At 52.8% G+C, this 24,248-nt stretch overlaps 1 protein-coding gene across 1 annotated transcript in view; it reads left to right on the top strand.

Moving 5' to 3' along the window:
* Positions 1-5,979: 5,979 nt before the first annotated feature.
* The window catches only part of ST8SIA1 (ST8 alpha-N-acetyl-neuraminide alpha-2,8-sialyltransferase 1), a 29,128-nt gene continuing 10,859 nt past the window's right edge, over positions 5,980-24,248 (top strand). Inside the window, exons 1-3 of the mRNA XM_083180782.1 lie at positions 5,980-6,455; positions 22,582-22,726; positions 23,958-24,067. Of these exons, the coding sequence (XP_083036908.1) occupies positions 6,259-6,455; positions 22,582-22,726; positions 23,958-24,067 (452 nt within the window). The 5' untranslated portion in view covers positions 5,980-6,258. The remainder of the gene's footprint in view (positions 6,456-22,581; positions 22,727-23,957; positions 24,068-24,248) is intronic.

Raw genomic sequence — 24,248 nt, 5'->3', positions numbered from 1 at the left:
AGCCAGAGTTGTCAATCACAAGGGACCAGAGAAAAGAATCACTACGAAATGTGATGTCAGAACTCACTGATTGGTGGCACGGACACCAACAAGGGTATTTGAACGATTCTGGGTTTCAGGTTGGGTTAGCCTTGAGAAAGCTACTCTGCGAAACGTACGTCGGTTAGCGTTTGTGTGAGCAGAGTGGCACATTAACACCAATGTAAATTGTATTTTTATTTTTATTGTATTGACCAGCGCATGGCCCCACAGCCCTTATCAGGGTAGCATGTGTCCAGGTATCACTGGTGTGTCTCCGACATCCTGGCAGACGAATACATAGCCGGGTCAGGAGAATAACGTGGCTGCTTCATTATACAAATTTAGTCGATCACTACGCCCGGGCAGGAGATCCTTCTACAAACGGGATCAGTAGTGTATATGTGTATAGGATACCTATCTCCACAAAACAGTCTGTGTCAGCTTAAAGAAAACAGAGCGGACAAACAAACCTAATACATGCTGAGGTTTAATAGTAATAACCCCTGTAAGGCTCTGCATCATTTATTAGCTGCTATACATGCCAGACTGCGTTTGATCAATTAGCAACCACGTTCTAGATTTTTAACTTATAGAAAGGCAACATTGAAACCATATTGCCTCACCTAAGTAATGTAACACGAGAGTGAAAGTGAGACTCAGTTTTGTGTCATGAAGTGTTAAGCTACATAACTATTACTGTGAAACCACACGTACATTTAAACTGAGGGCAAAAATCCACTTGTAAAAACTCATAAGGTCCATAGACACTTGGCGACTATGCCCAGTATGTATGGACAGCGATGATGCCACTGAGCGACTTTCCCCCTGCCTGGCGCCGACGGAGGGGGGAGGACAGCTTTGCATAGTGCAGAGCTATGCAAAGCCGTCCTGAAAGCCGCTCATCTGCTGGTATAACCAGCAGATGAACGGCTTTCCCGGCAATGATGCGGGAGCGTGCAGCAGCGCTCATGGACGGGGCATACACACTGAAAGCCGCTCAAACTGGGTGTTTTGAGCGATTTTCAGCTCAAAGTCGCGCAGTGTGTATGGTCCTATAAAGATGCTGGTTCAAACTCTTCATTAAGCATTTAAAGTGTAATCGAATGTGCCACCTGCTCGAAACCTTAAAAAATAATTTTTAATGAAACACTGTCATTGTCTTTGTGTGTATCACTATATGTTGTATGTTTAATATTTCGCAGAATTTGATATATTTTTCAATAAAAGTTAATTTTTACTAAATCTTTGGTGCACCACAATTAGTACAGTCCTTCTTCTCTCTTGTGCTCATACTTTGTTGTCCCGTGGTTGTACACCCTCATTTAAATATGCCTGGTTTAGGTATGTCCATTGCTCCTTGAGGGTCCACAACTTTGAATCCATGTCCTGTGCAAGTGGCGCCATCTCTCTCTGTGCCTGTGTTGGCGAGGGCACCACCCCGTGTTGAGGAGGGCACCAGACCCTTTTTAAGGAGGGCACCTGTCTGAATTGGGGAAGGCACTTGCCTGTGTTGGGTAAGTCACCTGCCCTTGGGGAGGGCATCGACCTGTGTAGGGGAGGGCACATGGGCATGTCACTAGAATGTAATGGGGAAGGCACAAGTCTATATAGGGAGGGTACTAACCTGTATTGGGGAGGGCAACTGCCTGTGTTTGGGAGGTCACCATCCTGTGTTGGAGAGGGGACGAGCCTGTGTTAGGGAGGGCACAGAGCAGCCATTATTGGGAAAGGCACCAGCCTATATTGGGTAAGGCACCAGCCTATGTTGGGGAGGGCACCAGCCTGAATTGGGTAATGCATCTGACTGGGGGTGGGTGGCACCTGACCCTGTTGGGGGCACAGAGCAGGGTACCAGCCTTTGTTGGGAAAGGCACCAGCCTGTGTTGGAGAGGACATAGGGGCACAGCATCAGCCTGTATTGGGGAGGATACCAGCTTGTACTGGGGAAAGGCACCAGCCTGTGTTGGGGGGGGGGGGGGGGCACATCCTTCGTTAAGGAGGTTACCAACCCATTTTGAGAAGGGTACCAGCCTGTAGTGGGAAAGGCATTCAGCACCTGTTGTGGATGACACCAGCCTGTGTGGAGGATGGTACAAGCCAACTTGGGGAGGGCACTAGCCTGTGTTAGGGAGGGCACCAGCCCATGTGGAGTATGGCACCAGCAGATGTTGGGGAGAGCACTAGCCTGCATTGGGGATGGCACCAGCCTGTATTGGGGAGGGCACCAGCATGCATTGGGGAGGACACCAGCCCCTTTTGGGGAGTGCACCAGCCTGCATTGGGGAGGGCACCAGTCCTTGTGGAGGATGGTACCAGCCTGCTTTGGGGAGGGCACCAGCCCACATTGGGGAGTGCACCAGCCTGTATTGGGGAGGGTACCAGCCCGTGTGGAGGATTGCACCTGTTGGAGTTTGGGATGGCACCAGCCCGTATTGGGAAGGGCACCAGCTTGTGTTCGGGAGGGCTGTGTGGAGGATGGCACCAGCCTGTATAGGGGAGTGCACTAGCCTGTATTGGGGAGGGCACCAGCCCATGTGGAGGATGGCACCTGTCTGTGTTGGGGAGTGCACTTGCCTTTATTGAGGATGGCACCAGTCTGTGTGTGGGATAGCACTAGCCTGTGTTGGGGAGGGCACCAATCTGTGTGGAGAATGGCACCAGTCTGTGTTGGGAAGGGCACCAGCCTGTATTGGGGAGGGCATCAGCCTGTATGGAGAATGGCACCAGTCTGTGTTGAGGAGGGTACCAGCCTGTAATGGGGAGGGCACCACCCCATGTGGAGGATGGCACCAGTCTTGAGGAGGGCACCAGCCTACCTTGGGGAGGGCACCAGCCAGTGTGGAGGATGGCATCTGCTGATGTTGGGGAGGGCATCAGTCTGCATTGGGGATGGCACCAGCCTGTGTTGGAGAGATCACCAGCCCATGTGGAGGATGGCACCTGCAGATGTTGGGGAGGGCATCAGTCTGCATTGGGGATGGCACCAGCCTGTGTTGGGGAAGGCACCAGTCTGCTTGGGGAGGGCACCAGCCCGTGTGGGGAATGGCACTAGCCCGTGTGGGGGATGGCACCAGTCTGTGTTGGGGATGACACCATTCTGTGTTGGGGAGGGCACCAGCTTTTATTGGGGAGTGCACCCACCTGTATAGGGGAGGGCACCAGCCTGTATGGAGAATGGCACCAGTATGTATTGAGGAGGGCACCAGCCTGTAATGGGGAGGGCACCACACCATGTGGAGGATGGCACCAGTCTTGAGGAGGGTTCCAGCCTACCTTGGGGAGGGCACCAGCCCGTGTGGAGGATGGCACCTGCAGATGTTGGGGAGGGCATCAGTCTGCATTGGCTATGGCACCAGCCTGTGTTGGAGAGATCACCAGCCCTTGTGGAGGATCGCACCAGCCTGGGTTGGGGAGGGCACCAGCCCATGTTGGGGAGGGAACCAGCCTGTATTGGGGAGGGCACAATCCTGTGTGGAGGATGGCACCTGCAGATGTAGGGGAGGGCATCAGTCTGTACTAGGGAGGGCACCAGCATGCATTGGGGAGAGTACCAGCCTGTGTTGGGGAGGGAACCAGTCTGTATTGGGGAGGGCACAATCCTGTGTGGAGGATGGCACCTGCAGATGTTGGGGAGGGCATCAGTCTGTACTGGGGAGGGCACCAGCATGCATTGGGGAGAGTACCAGCCTGTGTTGGGGAGGGCACCAGCCCATGTTGGGGAAGGAACAAGCCTGTGTGGAGGATGGCATCAGCCTGTTTTTGGGAGGGCACCAGCCCCTGTTGGGGAGGGCACCAGCCCCTGTTGGGAAGGGCATAAACCTGTATTGGGGATGGCACCAGCTCACGTTGGGGAGTGCACCAGCCTGTATTGGGGAGGGCACCAGTCTGCTTGGGGAGGGAACCAGCCTGTGTGGAGGATGGCACAAGTCTGTGTTGGGGAGGGCACCAGCCTGCGTTGGGAAGGGCACCAGCCTGTATTGGGAAGGGAACCACCTTATGTTGGGCAGGGCACCAGCCTGTGTGGAGGATGGCACCGCACCAGTCTGTGTTGGGGAGGGCACAAGCCTGTATTGGGAAGGGGATCACCCAATGTTGGGGAGGGCACCAGCCTGCGTGGAGGATGGCACCAGCCTGCATTGGGGAGGGCACCAGCCTGTCTGGAGGATGGCACCAGTCTGTGTTAGGGAGGGCACCAGCATGTATTGGAAAGGGGACCACCCCATGTTGTGGAGGGGTGCCAGACGGGGTCCCGACAATAGGGATCCCAACAGTCATTTCCCGACGTTGGGATCCCGACTGTTAAAACACCGACAGACGGGTTCCCAACGGCCACCGGCTATTCTCCCTTGTGAGGGTCCACGACCCCCATAGAGGGAAAATAGAATAGATGGCCATGCTGTCTGAGGAGAGGCACCAGCCCGGGTTGGGGAGGGAACCAGCCTGTGTGAAGGATGGCACCAGCCTGCATTTGGGAGGGCACCAGCTGCCCGTGTGGAGGATGGAACCAGCCTGCATTTGGGAGGGCACCAGCCCGTGTTGGGGAGGGCAGTGGGCACCAGCCCATCTTGGGGAGGGAACCAGCCTGTGTGGAGGATGGCACCAGCCTGCATTTGGGAGGGCACCAGCTGCCCGTGTTGGGGAGGGCAGTGGGCACCAGCCCATGTTGGGGAGGGCAGGGGGCACCAGCCCGTGATGGGGAGGGCAGTGGGCACCAGCCCATGTTGGGGATGGCAGGGGGCACCAGCCCGTGTTGGGGAGGGCAGTGGGCACCAGCCTGTGTTGGGGAGGGAACCAGCCTGTGTGGAAGATGGCACCAGCCTGCATTTGGGAGGGCACCAGCTGCCTGTGTGCAGGATGGAACCAGCCTGCATTTGGGAGGGCACCAGCCCGTGTTGGGGAGGGCAGTGGGCACCAGCCGGTGTTGGGGAGGGCAGTGGGCACCAGCCCATCTTGGGGAGGGAACCAGCCTGTGAGGAGGATGGCACCAGCCTGCATTTGGGAGGGCACCAGCTGCCCGTGTTGGGGAGGGCAGTGGGCACCAGCCCATGTTGGGGAGGGCAGGGGGCACCAGCCCATGTTGGGGAGGGCAGTGGGCACCAGCCCATGTTGGGGAGGGCAGGGGGCACCAGCCCGTGTTGGGGAGGGCAGTGGGCACCAGCCCGTGTTGGAGAGGGAACCAGCCTGTGTGGAGGATGGCACCAGCCTGCATTTGGGAGGGCACCAGCTGCCCGTGTTGGGGAGGGCAGTGGGCACCAGCCCATGTTGGGGAGGGCAGGGGGCACCAGCCCGTGTTGGGGAGGGCAGTGGGCACCAGCCCATGTTGGGGAGGGCAGGGGGCACCAGCCCGTGTTGGGGAGGGCAGTGGGCACCAGCCCGTGTTGGAGAGGGAACCAGCCTGTGTGGAGGATGGCACCAGCCTGCATTTGGGAGGGCACCAGCTGCCCGTGTTGGGGAGGGCAGTGGGCACCAGCCCATGTTGGGGAGGGCAGGGGGCACCAGCCCGTGTTGGGGAGGGCAGTGGGCACCAGCCCATGTTGGGGAGGGCAGGGGGCACCAGCCCGTGTTGGGGAGGGCAGTGGGCACCAGCCCGTGTTGGAGAGGGAACCAGCCTGTGTGGAGGATGGCACCAGCCTGCATTTGGGAGGACACCAGCTGCCCGTGTTGGGGAGGGCAGGGGGCACCAGCTCGTGTTGGGGAGGGCAGTGGGCACCAGCCAGTGTTGGGGAGGGCTGGTGGCACCAGCCCGTGTTGGGGAGGGCAGGGGGCACCAGCCCGTGTTGGGGAGGGAACCAGCCTGTGTGGAGGATGGCACCAGCCTGCATTTGGGAGGGCACCAGCTGCCCGTGTGGAGGATGGCACCAGCCCGTGTTGGGGAGGGCACCAGCCCGTGTGGAGGATGGCACCAGCCCGTGTTGGGGAGGCAGGGCACGGGGAGGGGCATGGGACAGGAATCAGTGCCGGAGATGTGACACTAGCAGCAGGCTGAGGAGGATAATGAGATTGGAGCCGCTGCAGCCGGGGGGGACACAGGGGAGGGGGTGAGATTGGGGATCACACAGCGTTTTGCAGCATTGCAGCACGTTGCATCCAGCTCTCCCCATCCGGTAACAAAGGGACGGGCAGCTGCCCAGCCGGTGGTAGCACCGGGCATAGGGGGCGCCTCCAGGATGCCGCAGCCCCGCTCAGCACGGAGTAGGGCGCCCAGGGCCCCAGGGGCCCCCAGGTTACCGGCATGTGATGATGAGACGCAGAATGTGGTGGAAATGCCCCCGTACCCGGTGCCCGGTGGGTGCCAGCGCCCTGGCCGTCTTCGTGCTTTGCTGGCTCTACATCTTCCCGACGGAGCGGCTGCCGGACCAGAAGGAGGTGGTGCAGGAGGTGCTGCAGCGCGGCCGGGACTGGCGGAGGAACGACAGCGCCGTGCGGGCATTCAGGTACCCGGGCACCGCTGCCTTACTGCCATCCCCGACACTGATACCCACTGAAACCACCCCCCCCCCCCTCCGACACTGATACACACCCCCCCTACTCTGATGCCTACTGCCATCCCCGACACTGATACCCACTGCCAACCCCCCCCCCACTACACTGATACACCCCCCCCCTACTCTGATGCCTACTGCCATCCCCGACACTGACCCCCCTCCCCTACAATGATACACCCCCCCTCCTACACTGATACCTACTGCCACCCCCGACACTAACCCCCCTCCTCTACACTGATACACCCCCCCTACACTGATACCTACTGCCACCCCCGACACTAACCCCCCTCCTCTACACTGATACACCCCCCCCCTACACTGATTCCTACTGCCATCCCCGATACTGATACACCCCCCTACTCTGATGCCTACTGCCATCCCCGACACTGATACCCACTGCCACCCCCCCCGACACTGATACACCCCCCCTACACTGATACCCACTGCTACCCCCCCCCCGACACTGATACACCCCCCCTACTCTGATACCTACTGCCATCCCCGACACTGATACCCACTGCCACCCCCCCCCCCGACACTGATACACCCCCCCCCCCCTACTCTGATGCCTACTGCCATCCCCGACACTGACCCCCACTCCCCTACAATGATACACCCCCCCTCCTACACTGATACCTACTGCCACCCCCGACACTAACCCCCCCCTCCTCTACACTGATACACCCCCCTACACTGATTCCTACTGCCATCCCCGACACTGATACACCCCCCCTACTCTGATACCTACTGCCATCCCCGACACTGATACACCCCCCCCCTACTCTGATACCTACTGCAATCCCCGACACTGATACACCCCCCCTACTCTGATACCTACTGCCATCCCCGACACTGATACACCCCCCCTACTCTGATACCTACTGCCACCTCCCTACACTGATACACCCCCCTACTCTGATACCTACTGCTACCCCCAACACTCCGTGCACTTGTACACCCCCCCCACACTGTTACCTCCATCTCACATACCCTACATTCCTCCCAAACCCCCCCCCCCACTCTTCTAACTACTGCTACCACCAACACTGATACGCCCCCTGCACAGATACCCCACTGCACTGTTACCTCCATCTTTCCCAACCCACCCCCTGCACTGCTACCTACTGCTACCTCCAACACTGATGCCCCCCCCCCCCTGCACAGATAACCCTACCCCACTGCACTGATATCTCCTATTCCTCCCCCCAAAAACCTGCACTGCTAGCTAGTGATACCCCCAAAACTGATACACCCCCCATGCCCTGATACCCCTATCACTGTCACACTACTTACCTAATAGTGCCCCCACTACCAGAACTGATATCCCACCCTCTGAACTGATACCCTTACCCATAGCACTTCTACCCCACTCCATTCTGACTGATACCTCTATACCAAGCACTGCTACCTACTAGGCTACTTTTAGCCCTATCTCGCAAACCCCCACCCCAGCACTGCTACCTACCTACTGCTACCCCCTCAACCCCATTAATGCTACACCACAGCACTGCTACACCTATCCCCTTCTCAATGCTACCTAATAGTACTCTACTGATACCCAACTCCATCCTAATATTCCACAACTACTCTCTGATACGACATAATACATCACTTCTGCTTCCCTCCAATCTCACCCCATTACTACCTCTGATACTCTACTGCCACCCACTATAATACTCCAATGCCATTCACTATAATACTCTACTGCCAACCCCTATAATACTCTACTGCCACCCACTATAATACTCTACTGCCAACAACTATAATACTCTACTGCCAACCACTATAATACTCTACTGCCACCCACTATAATACTCCAATGCCATCCACTATAATAATCTACTGCCAACCACTATAATACTCTACTGCCACCCACTATAATACTCTACTGCCAACAACTATAATACTCTACTGCCAACCACTATAATACTCTACTGCCACCCACTATAATACTCCAATGCCATCCACTATAATAAACTACTGCCAACCACTATAATACTCTACTGCCACCCACTATAATACTCCAATGCCATCCACTGAAATATTCTACTGCCAACCACTATAATACTCTACTGCCAACCACTATAATACTCTACTGCCAACCACTATAATACTCTACTGCCACCCACTATAATACTCTACTGCCAACCACTATAATACTCTACTGCCACCCACTATAATACTCTACTGCCACCAACTATAATACTCTACTGCAAACCACTATAATACTCTACTGCCAACCACTATAATACTCTACTGCCAACCACTATAATACTCTACTGCCACCCACTATAATACTCTACTGCCAACCACTATAATACTCTACTGCCACCCACTATAATACTCTACTGCCACCAACTATAATACTCTACTGCAAACCACTATAATACTCTACTGCCAACCACTATAATACTCTACTGCCAACCACTATAATACTCTACTGCCAACCACTATAATACTCTACTGCCACCCACTATAATACTCCAATGCCATCCACTGAAATATTCTACTGCCAACCACTATAATACTCTACTGCCAACCACTATAATACTCTACTGCCAACCACTATAATACTCAACTGCCAACCACTATAATACTCCAATGCCATCCACTGAAATATTCTACTGCCAACCACAATAATACTCTACTGCCAACCACTATAATACTCTACTGCCAACCACTATAATACTCAACTGCCAACCACTATAATACTCTACTGCCAACCACTATAATACTCAACTGCCAACCACTATAATACGCCAATGCCACCCACTGAAATACTCTACTGCCACCCACTATAATACTCCAATGCCATCCACTATAATAATCTACTGCCAACCACTATAATACTCTACTGCCACCCACTATAATACTCTACTGCCACTATAATAATATACTGTCAACCACTATAATACTCTACTGCCACCAACTATAATACTCCACTGCCAACCACTATAATACTCTACTGCCAACTACTATAATACTCTACTGCCAACCACTATAATACTCTACTGCCACTATAATAATATACTGCCAACCACTATAATACTCTACTGCCACCAACTATAATACTCCACTGCCAACCACTATAATACTCTACTGCCAACTACTATAATACTCTACTGCCAACCACTATACTACTCTACTACCAACCACTATAATACTCTACTGCCTACCGGTATATTACTCTACTGCCAACCACTAAATACTCCATTGCAACCAACTATAATACTCTACTGCCACCAACTATAATACTCTACTGCCAACTACTATAATACTCTACTGCCACCAATTATAATACTCCACTGCCAACCACTATAATACTCTACTGCCACCAACTATAATACTCCCCTGCCAACCACTATAATACTCTACTGCCTACCGGTATATTACTCTACTGCCAACCACTAAATACTCCACTGCTACCAATTATAATACTCCAATGCCATCCACTGAAATATTCTACTGCCAACCACTATAATACTCTACTGCCAACTACTATAATACTCTGCTGCCACCCACTATAATACTCTACTGCCAACCACTATAATACTCTACTGCCAACAACTATAATGCTCCACTGTCAACAACTATAATACTCCAATGCCACCAATTATTATACTCCACTGCCACGCACTATAATACTCTACTGCCACCCACTATAATACTCTACTGCCATCTGGTATATTACTCTACTGCCACCCACTTTAATACTCTACCCACTCTAATACTCCACTGCCACCCACTATAATACTCTACTGCCATCCGGTATATTACTCTACTGCCACCCACTTTAATACTCCACTGCCCCCAACTAAAATACTCCACTGCCACCCACTGAAATACTCTTCTGCCAACCACTATAATACTCCACCACCAATCACTATAATACTTTACTGCCAACCACTATAATATTCTACTGCCACCCACTATAATACTCCACTGCCACCCACTGAAATACTCTGCTACCAACCACTATAATACTCCACTGCCAACCACTATAATACTCCACTACCACCAACTATATTACTCCACTGGCACCCACTACAATACTCTACTGCCAACCACTATAATGCGCCACTGCCACCCATTATAATAATTCACTACCGACCACTTTAATACTCTACTGCCACCAACTATAATACTCTACTTCCACCCACTATAATAGTCCACTACCACCAACTATAATACTCTACTGCCACCCACTATAATAGTCCACTACCACCAACTATAATACTCTACTGCCACCCACTATAATAGTCCACTACCACCAACTATAATACTCTCCTGCCACCAACTATAATACTCTACTACCACCCACTATAATACTCTACTGCCACCAACTATAATACTCCACTGCCACCCACTATAATGCTCCACTACCAACCACTATAATACTCCACTGCCAACCACTATAATACTCCACCTCCACCCACTATAATACTCCACCGCCAAATACTATAATACTTCACCGCCACCCACTATAATACTCCACTGCCACCCACTATAATGCTCCACTACCAACCACTATAATACTCCACCACCACCCACTATAATACTCCAATGCCATCCACTATAATGCTCCACCACCAATCACTATAATACTCCACCACCAACCACTATAATACTCCACCACCAACCACTATAATACTCCACTGCCAACCACTATAATACTCCAATGCCATCCACTATAATACTCCACCTCCACCCACTATAATACTCCACCGCCAAATACTATAATACTTCACCGCCACCCACTATAATACTCCACTGCCACCCACTATAATGCTCCACTACCAACCACTATAATACTCCACCATCAACCACTATAATACTCCACTGCCACCCACTACAATACTCCACGTCCACCCACTATAATACTCCACCTCCACCCACTATAATACTCCACCGCCAAATACTATAATACTTCACCGCCACCCACTATAATACTCTACTGCCACCCACTATAATGCTCCACTACCAACCACTATAATACTCCACCATCAACCACTATAATACTCCACTGCCACCCACTACAATACTCCACCGCCACCCATTATACTACTCCACCTCCACCCACGATAATACTCCACCGCCAAATACTATAATACTCCACCACCACCCACTATAATACTCCACTGCCACCCATTATACTACTCCACCTCCACCCACGATAATACTCCACCGCCAAATACTATAATACTCCACCACCACCCACTATAATACTCCACTGCCACCCACTATAATACTCCACTGCCACCCACTATAATACTCCACTGACACCCACTATAATACTCCACCGCCAACTACTATAATACTCTACCGCCACCAACTGTAATACTCCACCGTCAACCACTATTATACTCCACCGCCACTCACTATAATACTCCACTGCCACCCACTATAATGCTCCACTACCAACCACTATAATACTCCACCACCACCCACTATAATACTCCACTGCCACCCACTATAATGCTCCACTACCAACCACTATAATACTCTACTGCCACCCACTATAATACTCCACTGCCACCCACGATAATACTCTACTGCCACCCACTATAATACTCCACCGCCACCCACTATAATACTCCAATGCCATCCACTATAATGCTCCACAGCCACCCACTATAATACTCCACTGCCACCCACTATAATGCTCCACTACCAACCACTATAATACTCTACTGCCAACCACTATAATACTCCACTGCCACCAACTATAATACTCCACTGCCAACCACTATAATACTCCACCACCACCCAGTATAATACTCCACTGACACCGACTATTATACTCCACCGCCACCCACTATAATACTCCACCACCACCCAGTATAATACTCCACTGACACCCACTATAACACTCCACTGCCACCCACGATAATACTCTACTGCCACCAACTATAATACTCCAACGCCACCCACTTTAATACAGAAGTGCCAGCTTACTCAGTGTTCCTTTATTACACAACTACTTCTTGTATCGCTATATTCCTGCCACCATCATTTCAGGTACCCATCACCCTACTACAGTGATGGCTAACCTTGACACTCCAGCTGTTGTTGAACTACACATCCCAGCATGCCCTGCTATGGTTTTACTATTTGGCCATGCTAAAACTGATGCAGGGCATGGTGGGATGTGTAGTTCAACAACAGCTGGAGTGTCAAGGTTGGCCATCACTGTCCTACTACCTACCTGTGTATCTGATATGGAGAATAGCCCCTATTCCCCCATATTGTTTACACTCCTAGCAGCCGTCCCAGAAACTCATATTAGTACCCGTATCCGTCCCAGGTCACCTCAGGCCCAAACCCCAGAATTATTCATTAAGCCCAGTGTAGACATCTCAGGGTCAGGTTCTTCCTGTATTGTGGTGGTATCACCCTCATAGCGATCCCTCATGTGGGGATCACTCACTGCTGGCCCTGACCCCCGGTATCCATCCCTATGTATTGTGGTGGTATCACCCTCATACCGACCCCTCATGTGGGGGCCACTCACTGCTGTCCCTGACCCCCGGTGTCCATCCCTATGTATTGTGGTGGTATCACCCTCATACCGATCCCTAATGTGGGGGCCACTCACTGCTGGCCCTGACCCCCGGTGTCCATCCCTATGTATTGTGGTGGTATCACCCTCATACCGACCCCTCATGTGGGGGTCACTCACTGCTGGCCCTGACCCCCGGTATCCATCCCTATGTATTGTGGTGGTATCACCCTCATACCGACCCCTCATGTGGGGGCCACTCACTGCTGGCCCTGACCCCCGGTATCCATCCCTATGTATTGTGGTGGTATCACCCTCATACCGACCCCTCATGTGGGGGCCACTCACTGCTGGCCCTGACCCCCGGTATCCATCCCTATGTATTGTGGTGGTATCACCCTCGTACCGACCCCTCATGTGGGGGTCACTCGCTGCTGGCCCTGACCCCCGGTATCCATCCCTATGTATTGTGGTGGTATCACCCTCATACCGACCCCTCATGTGGGGGCCACTCACTGCTGGCCCTGACCCCCGGTATCCATCCCTATGTATTGTGGTGGTATCACCCTCATACCGACCCCTCATGTGGGGGCCACTCACTGCTGGCCCTGACCCCCGGTATCCATCCCTATGTATTGTGGTTGTATCACCCTCATACCGACCCCTCATGTGGGGGCCACTCACTGCTGGCCATGACCCCCGGTATCCATCCCTATGTATTGTGGTGGTATCACCCTCATACCGACCCCTCATGTGGGGGTCACTCACTGCTGGCCCTGACCCCTGGTATCCATCCCTATGTATTGTGGTGGTATCACCCTCATACCGACCCCTCATGTGGGGGCCACTCACTGCTGGCCCTGACCCCCGGTATCCATCCCTATGTATTGTGGTGGTATCACCCTCATACCGACCCCTCATGTGGGGGCCACTCACTGCTGGCCCTGACCCCCGGTATCCATCCCTATGTATTGTGGTGGTATCACCCTCATACCGACCCCTCATGTGGGGGCCACTCACTGCTGGCCCTGACCCCCGGTATCCATCCCTATGTATTGTGGTTGTATCACCCTCATACCGACCCCTCATGTGGGGGCCACTCACTGCTGGCCCTGACCCCCGGTATCCATCCCTATGTATTGTGGTTGTATCACCCTCATACCGACCCCTCATGTGGGGGCCACTCGCTGCTGGCTACTGATATCCATGTATTTATTTATTAACAGTTTCTTTTATAGCGCACACATATTCCGCAGCACTGTACAGAGAATAGTTGAACATTCACATCAGTCCCTGCCCCAGTGGAGCTTACAATCTATATTCCCTACCACATGTACACACGCACACACAAACATTCTAGGGTTAATTTGTTGGGAGCCAATTAGCCTACCAGTATGTTTTTGGATTGTGGGAGGAAACCGGAATACCCGGAGGAAACCCACGCAAGTACGGGGAGAATATACAAACTCCGCACAGTTAGGGCCATGGTGGGTATCGAACCTATGACCTCAGTACTGTGAGGCAGTAATATTAACCATTACACCATCCCCCAAGCCCCATATACAATCTCTTATATATTTGGCTACATCTGTCACTCAATGTGTGAGTGTGTCTATAACGCTGGGTGGAGCCTCTGACTCCGCCCACACACACTCACATAGTGACAGAGAACCAGCCCACAGTGCCAGACACCTTCTGCCTCCCCAGGCTGCCAGGCAAAGACACTGCTACTCCACAGCCACCAGGTGAGCGGCAGGTCTGCCTGCATCCCCCCCCCCCTCTGCCAGCACCCTCCCGCGATTCACGCCCCCCCCCCCCGCGCCACTCCCGCGATTTGCGACACACACACCCCGCGATTCGTGGCACCCCTCGCGACCCGCTCCCGTGATTCACGGGCACCCCCCGCGACTCCCGCGATAAGCGGCACCCCCGCGTGCCCCCAAATCGCCACCAATGCCAACCATTGATGGCGTCTGCACCAATGCCCATCCCTACTCTGCAACAGTCAAAATCCTTTACTACCCTTCATGCCCACACACCTCTATCACTGCCCTGCCTCCTGTTCTCCTGCCCCGTAACTTCCGCCAGTGGGGACCCGCTCACCCTTGTTGCCCACATTCCCCTATCATGCTTTACCACCCAGCCTCCTGCTCTCATGCACCCTAACTCCCACCCAGTAGGAGGAGACACTGACTCAGGGCCACCATCCTGTACTCCTGTGCTGCCACGCTGGACCCTCACCCACTGGCAGAAGCTGCACAGTGTCCTCCACCCTCCTGTTTAGTCCCCGTATGCCCACACACCCCGATCACTACCCAGGTTCCTGCTCTCCTGAACCGTAACTTCCACCACTGGGGAGCCGCTGACACCCTACTATACTATTGTACAAAACACACACCTAAACAACATGCACACACACACACACACCCACAAATGTCACTGTACCATCCACACTATCAATGTACATCTTACTCTGTAACCGCTTTTTAATTAAACAAAACAATACACCCCCCTTCCACATCATATGCTCTCTATGTAACACATTTCACCTATAACTCAAGTTGCAATACAGGCCATCTTTCATACAATTCTAACCATCTTTCTCATATACAAATGTTCACAAATTAAGGGGGCGCAGACCCTTACGCCAGTGTGAAGAGCGCCCGTAGGGCGCGATGAATCACCTAGTATATATATATATATATATATATATATATATATATAGTCCATGGTACTGGCACTCAGATCGACATGGATAACTTGCTGGGGTGACAATCCAGGGTAGAGAACTTGCTAGGAGGTCACTACTTTGTATAATAACACAGAATGGAGTCACTCACCAGTCTTTCAGGCAAATCAAGATGGGTTTATTCAGGCAGCATGGCAATAGTAGTGGGCATCGACGTTTCGGTCCGCCTCTGGGACCTTTTTCAAGAAATATATATATTATATATATATATATTATATATATTAGTCAAAATACTTAAAATGCCCAGGTGCCCATCACATATGGAACCAAATCCACACATATATATAGATGGATGTCACTCCGGGTCTTGAGATAACCAAAAGAAGTTTACTGGTGTCTAAGGCATTTCAGGCGTTGCCCGAAATGCTGTAGGCACCAGTAAACTTCTTTTGTTCATCACAAGACCCGGAGTGACATCCATCTATCTATCTATCTATCTATCTATCTATCTATCTATCTATCTATCTATCTATATATATATATATATATATATATATATATATATATATTATGTTTATGACCTCTGCCATAGTTAGCCTTCTCTGGTCATGTGCCAGCACCCTGGACCCCGGCTGTGGTACCCAACACTGAGAGCTGGATAAAGCCAGCATCCCCCCCTCCATGTAACCAGCCCTGACGCCGTACATACTGATCCATCCTCCCCTCAGCCAATACCCCTCCCTCTGCCCTATTACATTGTTCCTGGGACCACCATTGTACCCAGCAGCCCCCGGACACCACAGGAGAGGAGACTGAGCAATCATTAATAGTAGAGGATGGAGGAGGGGGAGAGACAGGAGCTGTCAGGAGGGGTCTTCTTCCTCCATTAACCCTACATATGTCCTGTCTTTGTCTCCTCTTTCTACATGAATGTGTTGTGGTTCTCTCTCGCTCTCCCCACCCCCCACCTGTCTGTTTACACTCGCCCATCTCTCACTTCCCCTCACCCGCTTCCTACTCCTGTCATATAACACATATTATTATATACATGTACAATATGTAAGAGATGTTAATATATGTATGAACAGCACATTCTGATGGCATCACACATAACTGCTCTGTGATGTCATCAGTTCTGTGTTCTTTAAAGAAAAATCACGATATATAGATATAGATATACAGTATATATAGCTGCATCTCTCATGTTGGCACACGCAGACCTGGGCACATTGGCACTGGTTACCACTGTCTCTAACTGGGAGTTGACGTCAAACCTTGTAATTTGATGGAATGAAGTGGATTTAATTTGTCGGCGGGTGACTGTAACACGTAACAATTGTCTATTGTCTAACCATGTCTATTGGCATGGTGACAGCAGGCCAGGGAGCAAGGATTGCCTTCTCCAAACTAGGCTGCACACATGAAAACAGTGATGGAATATTAATTTTATTGCAATAATACAATATTATTATAATCCTTTATTAATATAGCGACACAAGGGGTCCACAGCGCCTTACAGAGAACATAAACTGATACAGCAGGAACAGAACATGACTTACAGTACAGAACACTGCGGGACAAGGTGCACAGACATTGCTGCTTCAGCAGGACCGTAATATTCCGAGAGGTAGCGCAGCGTCAGCACCTGAGAGAAGTGCGGAAAGGAAAACGGGGCCCTGGTTATGAGAGCGTACACTCTAAATAATCAATATAATAGTACAATATCAGTAATACATGAAAGCAATATTATATGATAAGATAATCAATACAACAAAATATTAATAATATATGTCAGTACAATAAAACAATACCTATAATCTCTTATATATTTAGCCAGATCTGTCACTCATCCCCTGTGTAGCTAACGTTCCCGCCCAGCAGGATACACAAACCCGCGCCCCCCCCCCCCCAGGGAAAAGACCAGTGTTTTATGTGTATAACGTTTTCATGTGTACAACGTTCCACCCCCTTGACATCACCTCCCCCCGCCCAGCCAGGGCTACAGTACACGCCCACCATCCACCATTACTCCACAGCCACCATCCACCATTACTCCTGCACCCCCCACGACCCCCCTTCCGCGATTCGCGGGACCCATACGACCCCCCCTCCCGCGATTCGCAGGACCCCGCGACCCCCCCTCTCGTGATTCCCAGGAACCCTGTGACCCTCCCGCGTTTCGCGGGAACGCCCGCGACCTCAGGCGACCCCTCCCGCGATTTGCGGGACCCCCGCGACCCCCCTCCTACGATTTGCCACCCCCCCTCCTGCAATTCCCGCCCCCCTCCCGCAATTCTAGGCCCCCCCCCCGCGGTTTGCGGACCCCCTCGGCACCTCCCGCGACCCCCCTCCCGCGATTTACGGCACTCCCCGCGATTCACGGACCTCCACAACCCCCCTCCCGCAATTCACTGACCCCGACAACCCCCCTCCCGCAATTTGCAGACCCCACTTCCCGCAATTCAAGCCCCCTCCCACGATTTGCGGGCCCCCTCCCGCTAATCGCGGATCCCCGCACACCCCCCCCCTCCCGCAATTTGCAGACCCCCCTGACCCCCTTCCAGCAATTCCACCCCCCAGCAGACCCCCGCGACCCCGCTCCCGCATTTCACGTACCTCCGTGAGAATGGGGGATCCTGTACCGCCACAAGCAGGTGCCGCCCCTAGGTGGGAAATCCGGCCCTGGCTGCCACGCTGCAGGTTCCCCGACTGCCAGAAGTGTCCCTATGGTCCTCTGCACCAGCGCCACAACTTTTATCAATGTCTTGCCCTTATACCACTATTATACAGCCTCCTGCTCTCATGCACCCTCACTCCCTCCCAGTGCGAGGAGATGCTCACCCACTGCCGGGAGCTGCATACTGTCCCCCACCCTCCTCCAGTTCTAGGGATGCCCATTGACCATCAATGATTTCAAATCATCGAGGGTTTATGGCCGATGTTGAAAACTTTTGCCATCGATGTGGGAGGACCAGATGGTTTCCCTACATCAATGGCAAAGGAGAACCGATCAAGTTTCAAATTTTTTTAAGGTGCCGGGACACGGAGCATAGCTCCGTCCACCCACACCCGGAAGTCCCGACACCAAGTTCTGATTGACCCACGGCCTATTCAGTCAGATATAATGGATGACCATCGATAGCTACAGCAATCGATGGCAGGGTGCAAAATCGCCATCAATGCCAACCATCGATGGCGTCTGCACCAATGCCTATCCCTACTCAGCAACAGCCAAAAACCTTTACTACCCCTCATGCCCACACACCTCTATCACTGCCCTGCCTCCTGTTCTCCTGCCCCATAACTTCCGCCAGTGGGGACCCGCTCACCCTGTGTTGCCCACATTACCCTATCATGCTTTACCACCCAGCCTCCTGTTCTCATGCACCCTAACTTCCACCCAGTAGGAGGAGACACTGACTCAGGGCCACCGTCCTGTACTCCTGTGCTGCCACGCTGGACCCTCACCCACTGGCAGAAGCTGCACAGTGTCCCCCACCCTCCCCTTTAGTCCCCCTTATTCCCACACACCCCTATCACTACCCAGCCTCCTGTTTTCCTGTGTCATGACCTCCGCCAGTGGGGAGCCGCTGACTCAGAAACACCCTACTATACTATTGCACACACACACACACACACACACACACACACCTAAACAACATGCACACACAGCCCCCCCCCCCCCCCCCACACCCACAAATGTCACTGTACCCTCCACACTATCAATGTACATCTTACTCTGTAACCGCTTACAAAACAATACACACCCCCTTCCACATCATATGCTCTCTATTTAACACATTTCACCTATAACTCAATTTGCAATACAGGCATCTTACATACAATTCTAACCATCTTTCTCATATACAAATGTTCACAAATTAAGGGGGCGCAGCCCCTTACGACGGTGTGAAGAGCGCCCGTAGGGTGCGCTGAATCACCTAGTCCCTAATAAAGTGTTAGGGTGTGCTAACCTGAAGCAACCCAGCCATATGCTGCGTCATGGCTAGGATCCACCATTAATAACAGGATTGTATAGGACTAAGCAGGACACAACCTGTGACTGACATGTGCTGATACAATGCCGCAGTCCCCGGGACGCGTTAGATTCCGCGCAGTTACGCTGCTTCATGGCGAGGATCCACCAATAATAACAGGATTGTATGAAAGAACCTAGAACAGGGGCACTTGCATAATAGATGTGACCATTATATGGAACAGGACGCCGGCTATGAATGGGGACATTGTAATGACTGTGGCTGGGTAACCGTGTATCAGATGCGTGAGAGACGTCCTCTGTGCGGTGAATACACCGCTGTCCAGAGCCACAAATACAAGTGCACGACATCTGCTGACATTCGGCGTGAGAGTTCTGAATCCCCCCCTCATCATGAGACATGTGGCTCATTTCCAGATGTCATTTGTGTGTCGTCGTCATCGTCCCCCCTCCCTCCGTGCTCTGGGCTGTGATCATACAGAACTGAGGGGTAGAGGAATGAGGCAGTGATAAGGGAGGGGAAGTGGCCCATGGCAACCAATCAGCTGCTCTGTATCATTTTATATTATGCAAATGACAGTTGTTACGTCAGTGCTGATTGGTTGCCATGGGCCACTTCTCCCTTATCACTGCTTCATACATCTACCCCAGAGATCTGTCTCGCTCAGTGCTCAGGAGAGACCATTATCGTGGAGGGTAACAATGGGCTGTATTCATCCGCGCTGCATGGGTGAGCGCAGATCTCGCCGCTTCCTCTCTGCAAGGAAATGGTTTACATGTAAGCAGCGATGTCACAAGACGGAGAAATGTTCAACCCCGGAAATGTCACTGATGCTGATAGGTAGGAGAGGAACCAAAGACGATCGTTTCCCAACCTGCAATTCTTCTTGTGAAGGGAAAAATCCCATTCTGCTGAGTTCCAGCATTTCCACTTCCCAACCCAAAGCTGGTGCCAGCGATACTGATGCGTAGGCGTCGCCATAGCTGGTGCCAGCGATACTGATGCGTAGGCGTCGCCATAGCTGGTGCCAGCGATACTGATGCGGAGGCGTCGCCATAGCTGGTGCCAGCGATACTGATGCGGAGGCGTCGCCATAGCTGGTGCCAGCGATACTGATGCGGAGGCGTCGCCATAGCTGGTGCCAGCGATACTGATGCGGAGGCATCGCCATAGCTGGTGCCAGCGATACTGAGTCATACACAGGGCCGGACTGGGACCAGAAATTAGCCCAGGCATCTTGAGCACACAGGCCCACCTGCAGTAGGAGGGACCCTTGCGCTGCGAAAAGGGGGCGTGGTCTCATGGAAAGGAGGCGTGGTATCAGAAAAAGAAGGCAGTACACGGCCCATTACACATTATGGAACACACCGTTATTCCCATTACACAATATGTCACACACCATAATGCCCATTACACATTATGCCACACCGTAATGCCCATTGTGTATGCCGCACACCGCAATGCCTATTACACAATATGCTGCACACCGTGATGCCCATTACACAATATGCTGCACATCGTGATGCCCATTACACAATATGCTGCACATCGTGATGCCCATTACACAATATGCTGCACACTGATGAGGCTAGTCTTCTCACCAGCATCAGTGGGTCTATTGACCCCAGCACCAGCCGCAGTTCTGCTCCTGCTCCCTGGACACTGTTCGGCACCCGATCCCTGGCCACTGCTTGTGTCTTGATCCTCGGCACTCCCGGCTGCAGCTCTGCATTCTCTCCCCGGTGCTTCTTGTCACCCTCTCCCAGGCGCGTGACTGCTGCTGCTGTACTGTTGAAGGGTCTCAGCCGCGGCTGTAGCCACAAGACATACTGGACCACCAGGGCATTTTAAAGTGGCCCAAAACACTAGAAACAGAGTGTCCTGGGGGGCACATGGCACCCTGCCGTCCGTTCACATGCAGGCACACGGCAGCAAAAGACGGCGGCCAGGAGCAGCCGCTGCACAAAATCAGCCCACAAGGCCATAAAAGTGCCAGATGGCCAGTCCGGCTCTGGTCATAGATGTACATAAAGCACGGTACAAAGCACACATACAGAACAGTGCAAAACACCCATACAGCACGGTACAGAACACATACAGCACGGTACAGAGCATACATACAGCAAGGTACAGAACACATACAGCACGGTACAGAGCATACATACAGCACGGTACAGAGCAAACATACAGCACGGTACAGAACACCCATACAGAACGGTGCAAAGCACACATACAGCACGGTACAGAGCACACATACAGAACGGTACAGAGCACCCATACAGAACGGTGCAAAGCACACATACAGCACGGTACAGAGCACACATACAGAACGGTGCAGAACACATACAGCACGGTACAGAGCAAACATACAGCACGGTACAGAGCACACATACAGAGCGGTACAGAGCACCCATACAGCACGGTACAGAGCACACATACAGCACGGTACAGAGCACACATACAGCACGGTACAGAACACACATACAGCACGGTACAGATCACACATACAGCACGGTACAGAACACACCTACAGCACAGTACAGAACACACATACAGCACGGTACAGAACACACGTACCGCACAGGAATGTTGGAAGATATTTACACTGATACACCAACCAAATTGCATATGGTATGTAGGAGGTGTCTGTGTGTGTGTATGTATGGGGGGGGGGGGGGAATTGATATATAGAAAGCCTTTTGTAAGGTACCAGCCAATGTATCTTCTTTCGGAGTGTCCGATTTATGTTCTCACCCATATACATGGCTATGTTGCTAGAAGTCATATGTTAGTTATATGTTAGTTATATGTTAGTCATATGTTAGTCATATGTTAGTCATATGTTAGTTATATGTTGGCTCCTGGTAATTTTGTGTTTGTGTCTTTCAGGAAACTATTGGACAATTGCTGTGACCCCGCACAGCTGTTTTCTATGACAAAAGTGAACACCCCGGTGGGCGAGAACCTGTGGTTTGATGGAGAATTGTTATATTCATTGATTATCGACAATGCAACATACAACCTCTTCCCGCAGGTGAGTAGAGGGGCTCAGTCTGTACCTGCAGGGTCCCGGCAAAGATGGGAGGTGGAGATGTCTGGTCATAATATCTGTAGCATGTGATATAGAAGTGTAGGCACCTACTGCCCTCCCTGCGGCACCCACTGCCCTCCCTGCAGCACCCACTGCCCTCCCTGCCGCTCTCACTGCCCTCCCTGCGACACCCACTGCCCTCCCTGCAGCACCCACTGCCCTCCCTGCAGCTCTCACTGCCCTCCCTGCAGCACCCACTGCCCTCCCTGCCGCTCTCACTGCCCTCCCTGCGGCACCCACTGCCCTCCCTGCAGCACCCACTGCCCTCCCTGCCGCTCTCACTGCCCTCCCTGCGACACCCACTGCCCTCCCTGCAGCACCCACTGCCCTCCCTGCAGCTCTCACTGCCCTCCCTGCAGCACCCACTGCCCTCCCTGCCGCTCTCACTGCCCTCCCTGCGGCACCCACTGCCCTCCCTGCAGCTCTCACTGCCCTCCCTGTAGCACTCCCTGCCGCACCCACTGCCCTCCCTGATGCTTGCACCCTCTGCCCTCCCTGATGCACCCACTGCCCTCCCTAATACACTCACTGCCCTCCCTGATGCACTCACTACCCTCCCTGCGGCTCCCACTGCCCTCCCTGCGCTCTCCCTGCCCTCCCTGATGCACCCACTGCCCTCCCTCAGGGCGCTAGTTATTTGCTATTCACAACAGGGACCCCGCCGGCCGCAGCCAGCTTTATACACATGACGGCGCCGCAGGTACCCCTACGGCACTGCAGGGACGCCGGGGCAGCAATTTTTTTACACAGTTCGCTGGGGGTGAGGGGCAAACTGCCGCCCTCCAGGTGCCGGCGCCCTAGGCAAATGCCTAGAGCTGCCTAGTGGTGGCGCCGGCCCTGCACTCCCTGATGCATCCGCTGCCCTCCCTGATGCTTGCACCCACTGCCCTCCCTAATGCACTCACTGCCCTCCCTAATGCACTCACTGCCCTCCCTAATGCACTCACTTCCCTCCCTGCGGCTCCCACTGCCCTCCCTAATGCACTCATTTCCCTCCCTGCGGCTCCCACTGCCCTCCCTGCGGCTCTCCCTGATGCACCCACTGCCCTCCCCGCGGCACCCACTGCCCTCCCTGTGGCACCCACTGCCCTCCCTGTGGCACCCACTGCCCTCCCTGATGCACCCACTGCCCTCCCTGATGCACCCACTGCCCTTCTCTTGTCTCTGTTGCTAGGATACTCCATTCAAACTGCCCCTGAAGAAGTGCTCTGTGGTCGGCAATGGCGGGATACTGAAAGGGAGCAGATGTGGGAAGCGCATTGATGAAGCCGACTTTGTGATACGGTAAGAGAGACCCCAGACCTCCTGGCGCATTTCTGGGCACCCTTTACGGGACCAGTGCACGTGCGGCTGATGCTGGAATAGTGGGGTGCGTCTAATGCTGGAATAGTGGGGTGTGTGTCTGATGCTGGAATAGTGGGGTGTGTGTCTGATGCTGGAATAGTGGGGTGCGTCTGATGCTGGA

The sequence above is a fragment of the Crinia signifera genome, chromosome 4, assembly GCF_055691185.1.
Source record: "Crinia signifera chromosome 4, ASM5569118v1, whole genome shotgun sequence".
NCBI classification, from domain to species: Eukaryota; Metazoa; Chordata; class Amphibia; order Anura; family Myobatrachidae; genus Crinia; species Crinia signifera.
This window is presented reverse-complemented; position numbering and strand designations above follow the sequence as displayed.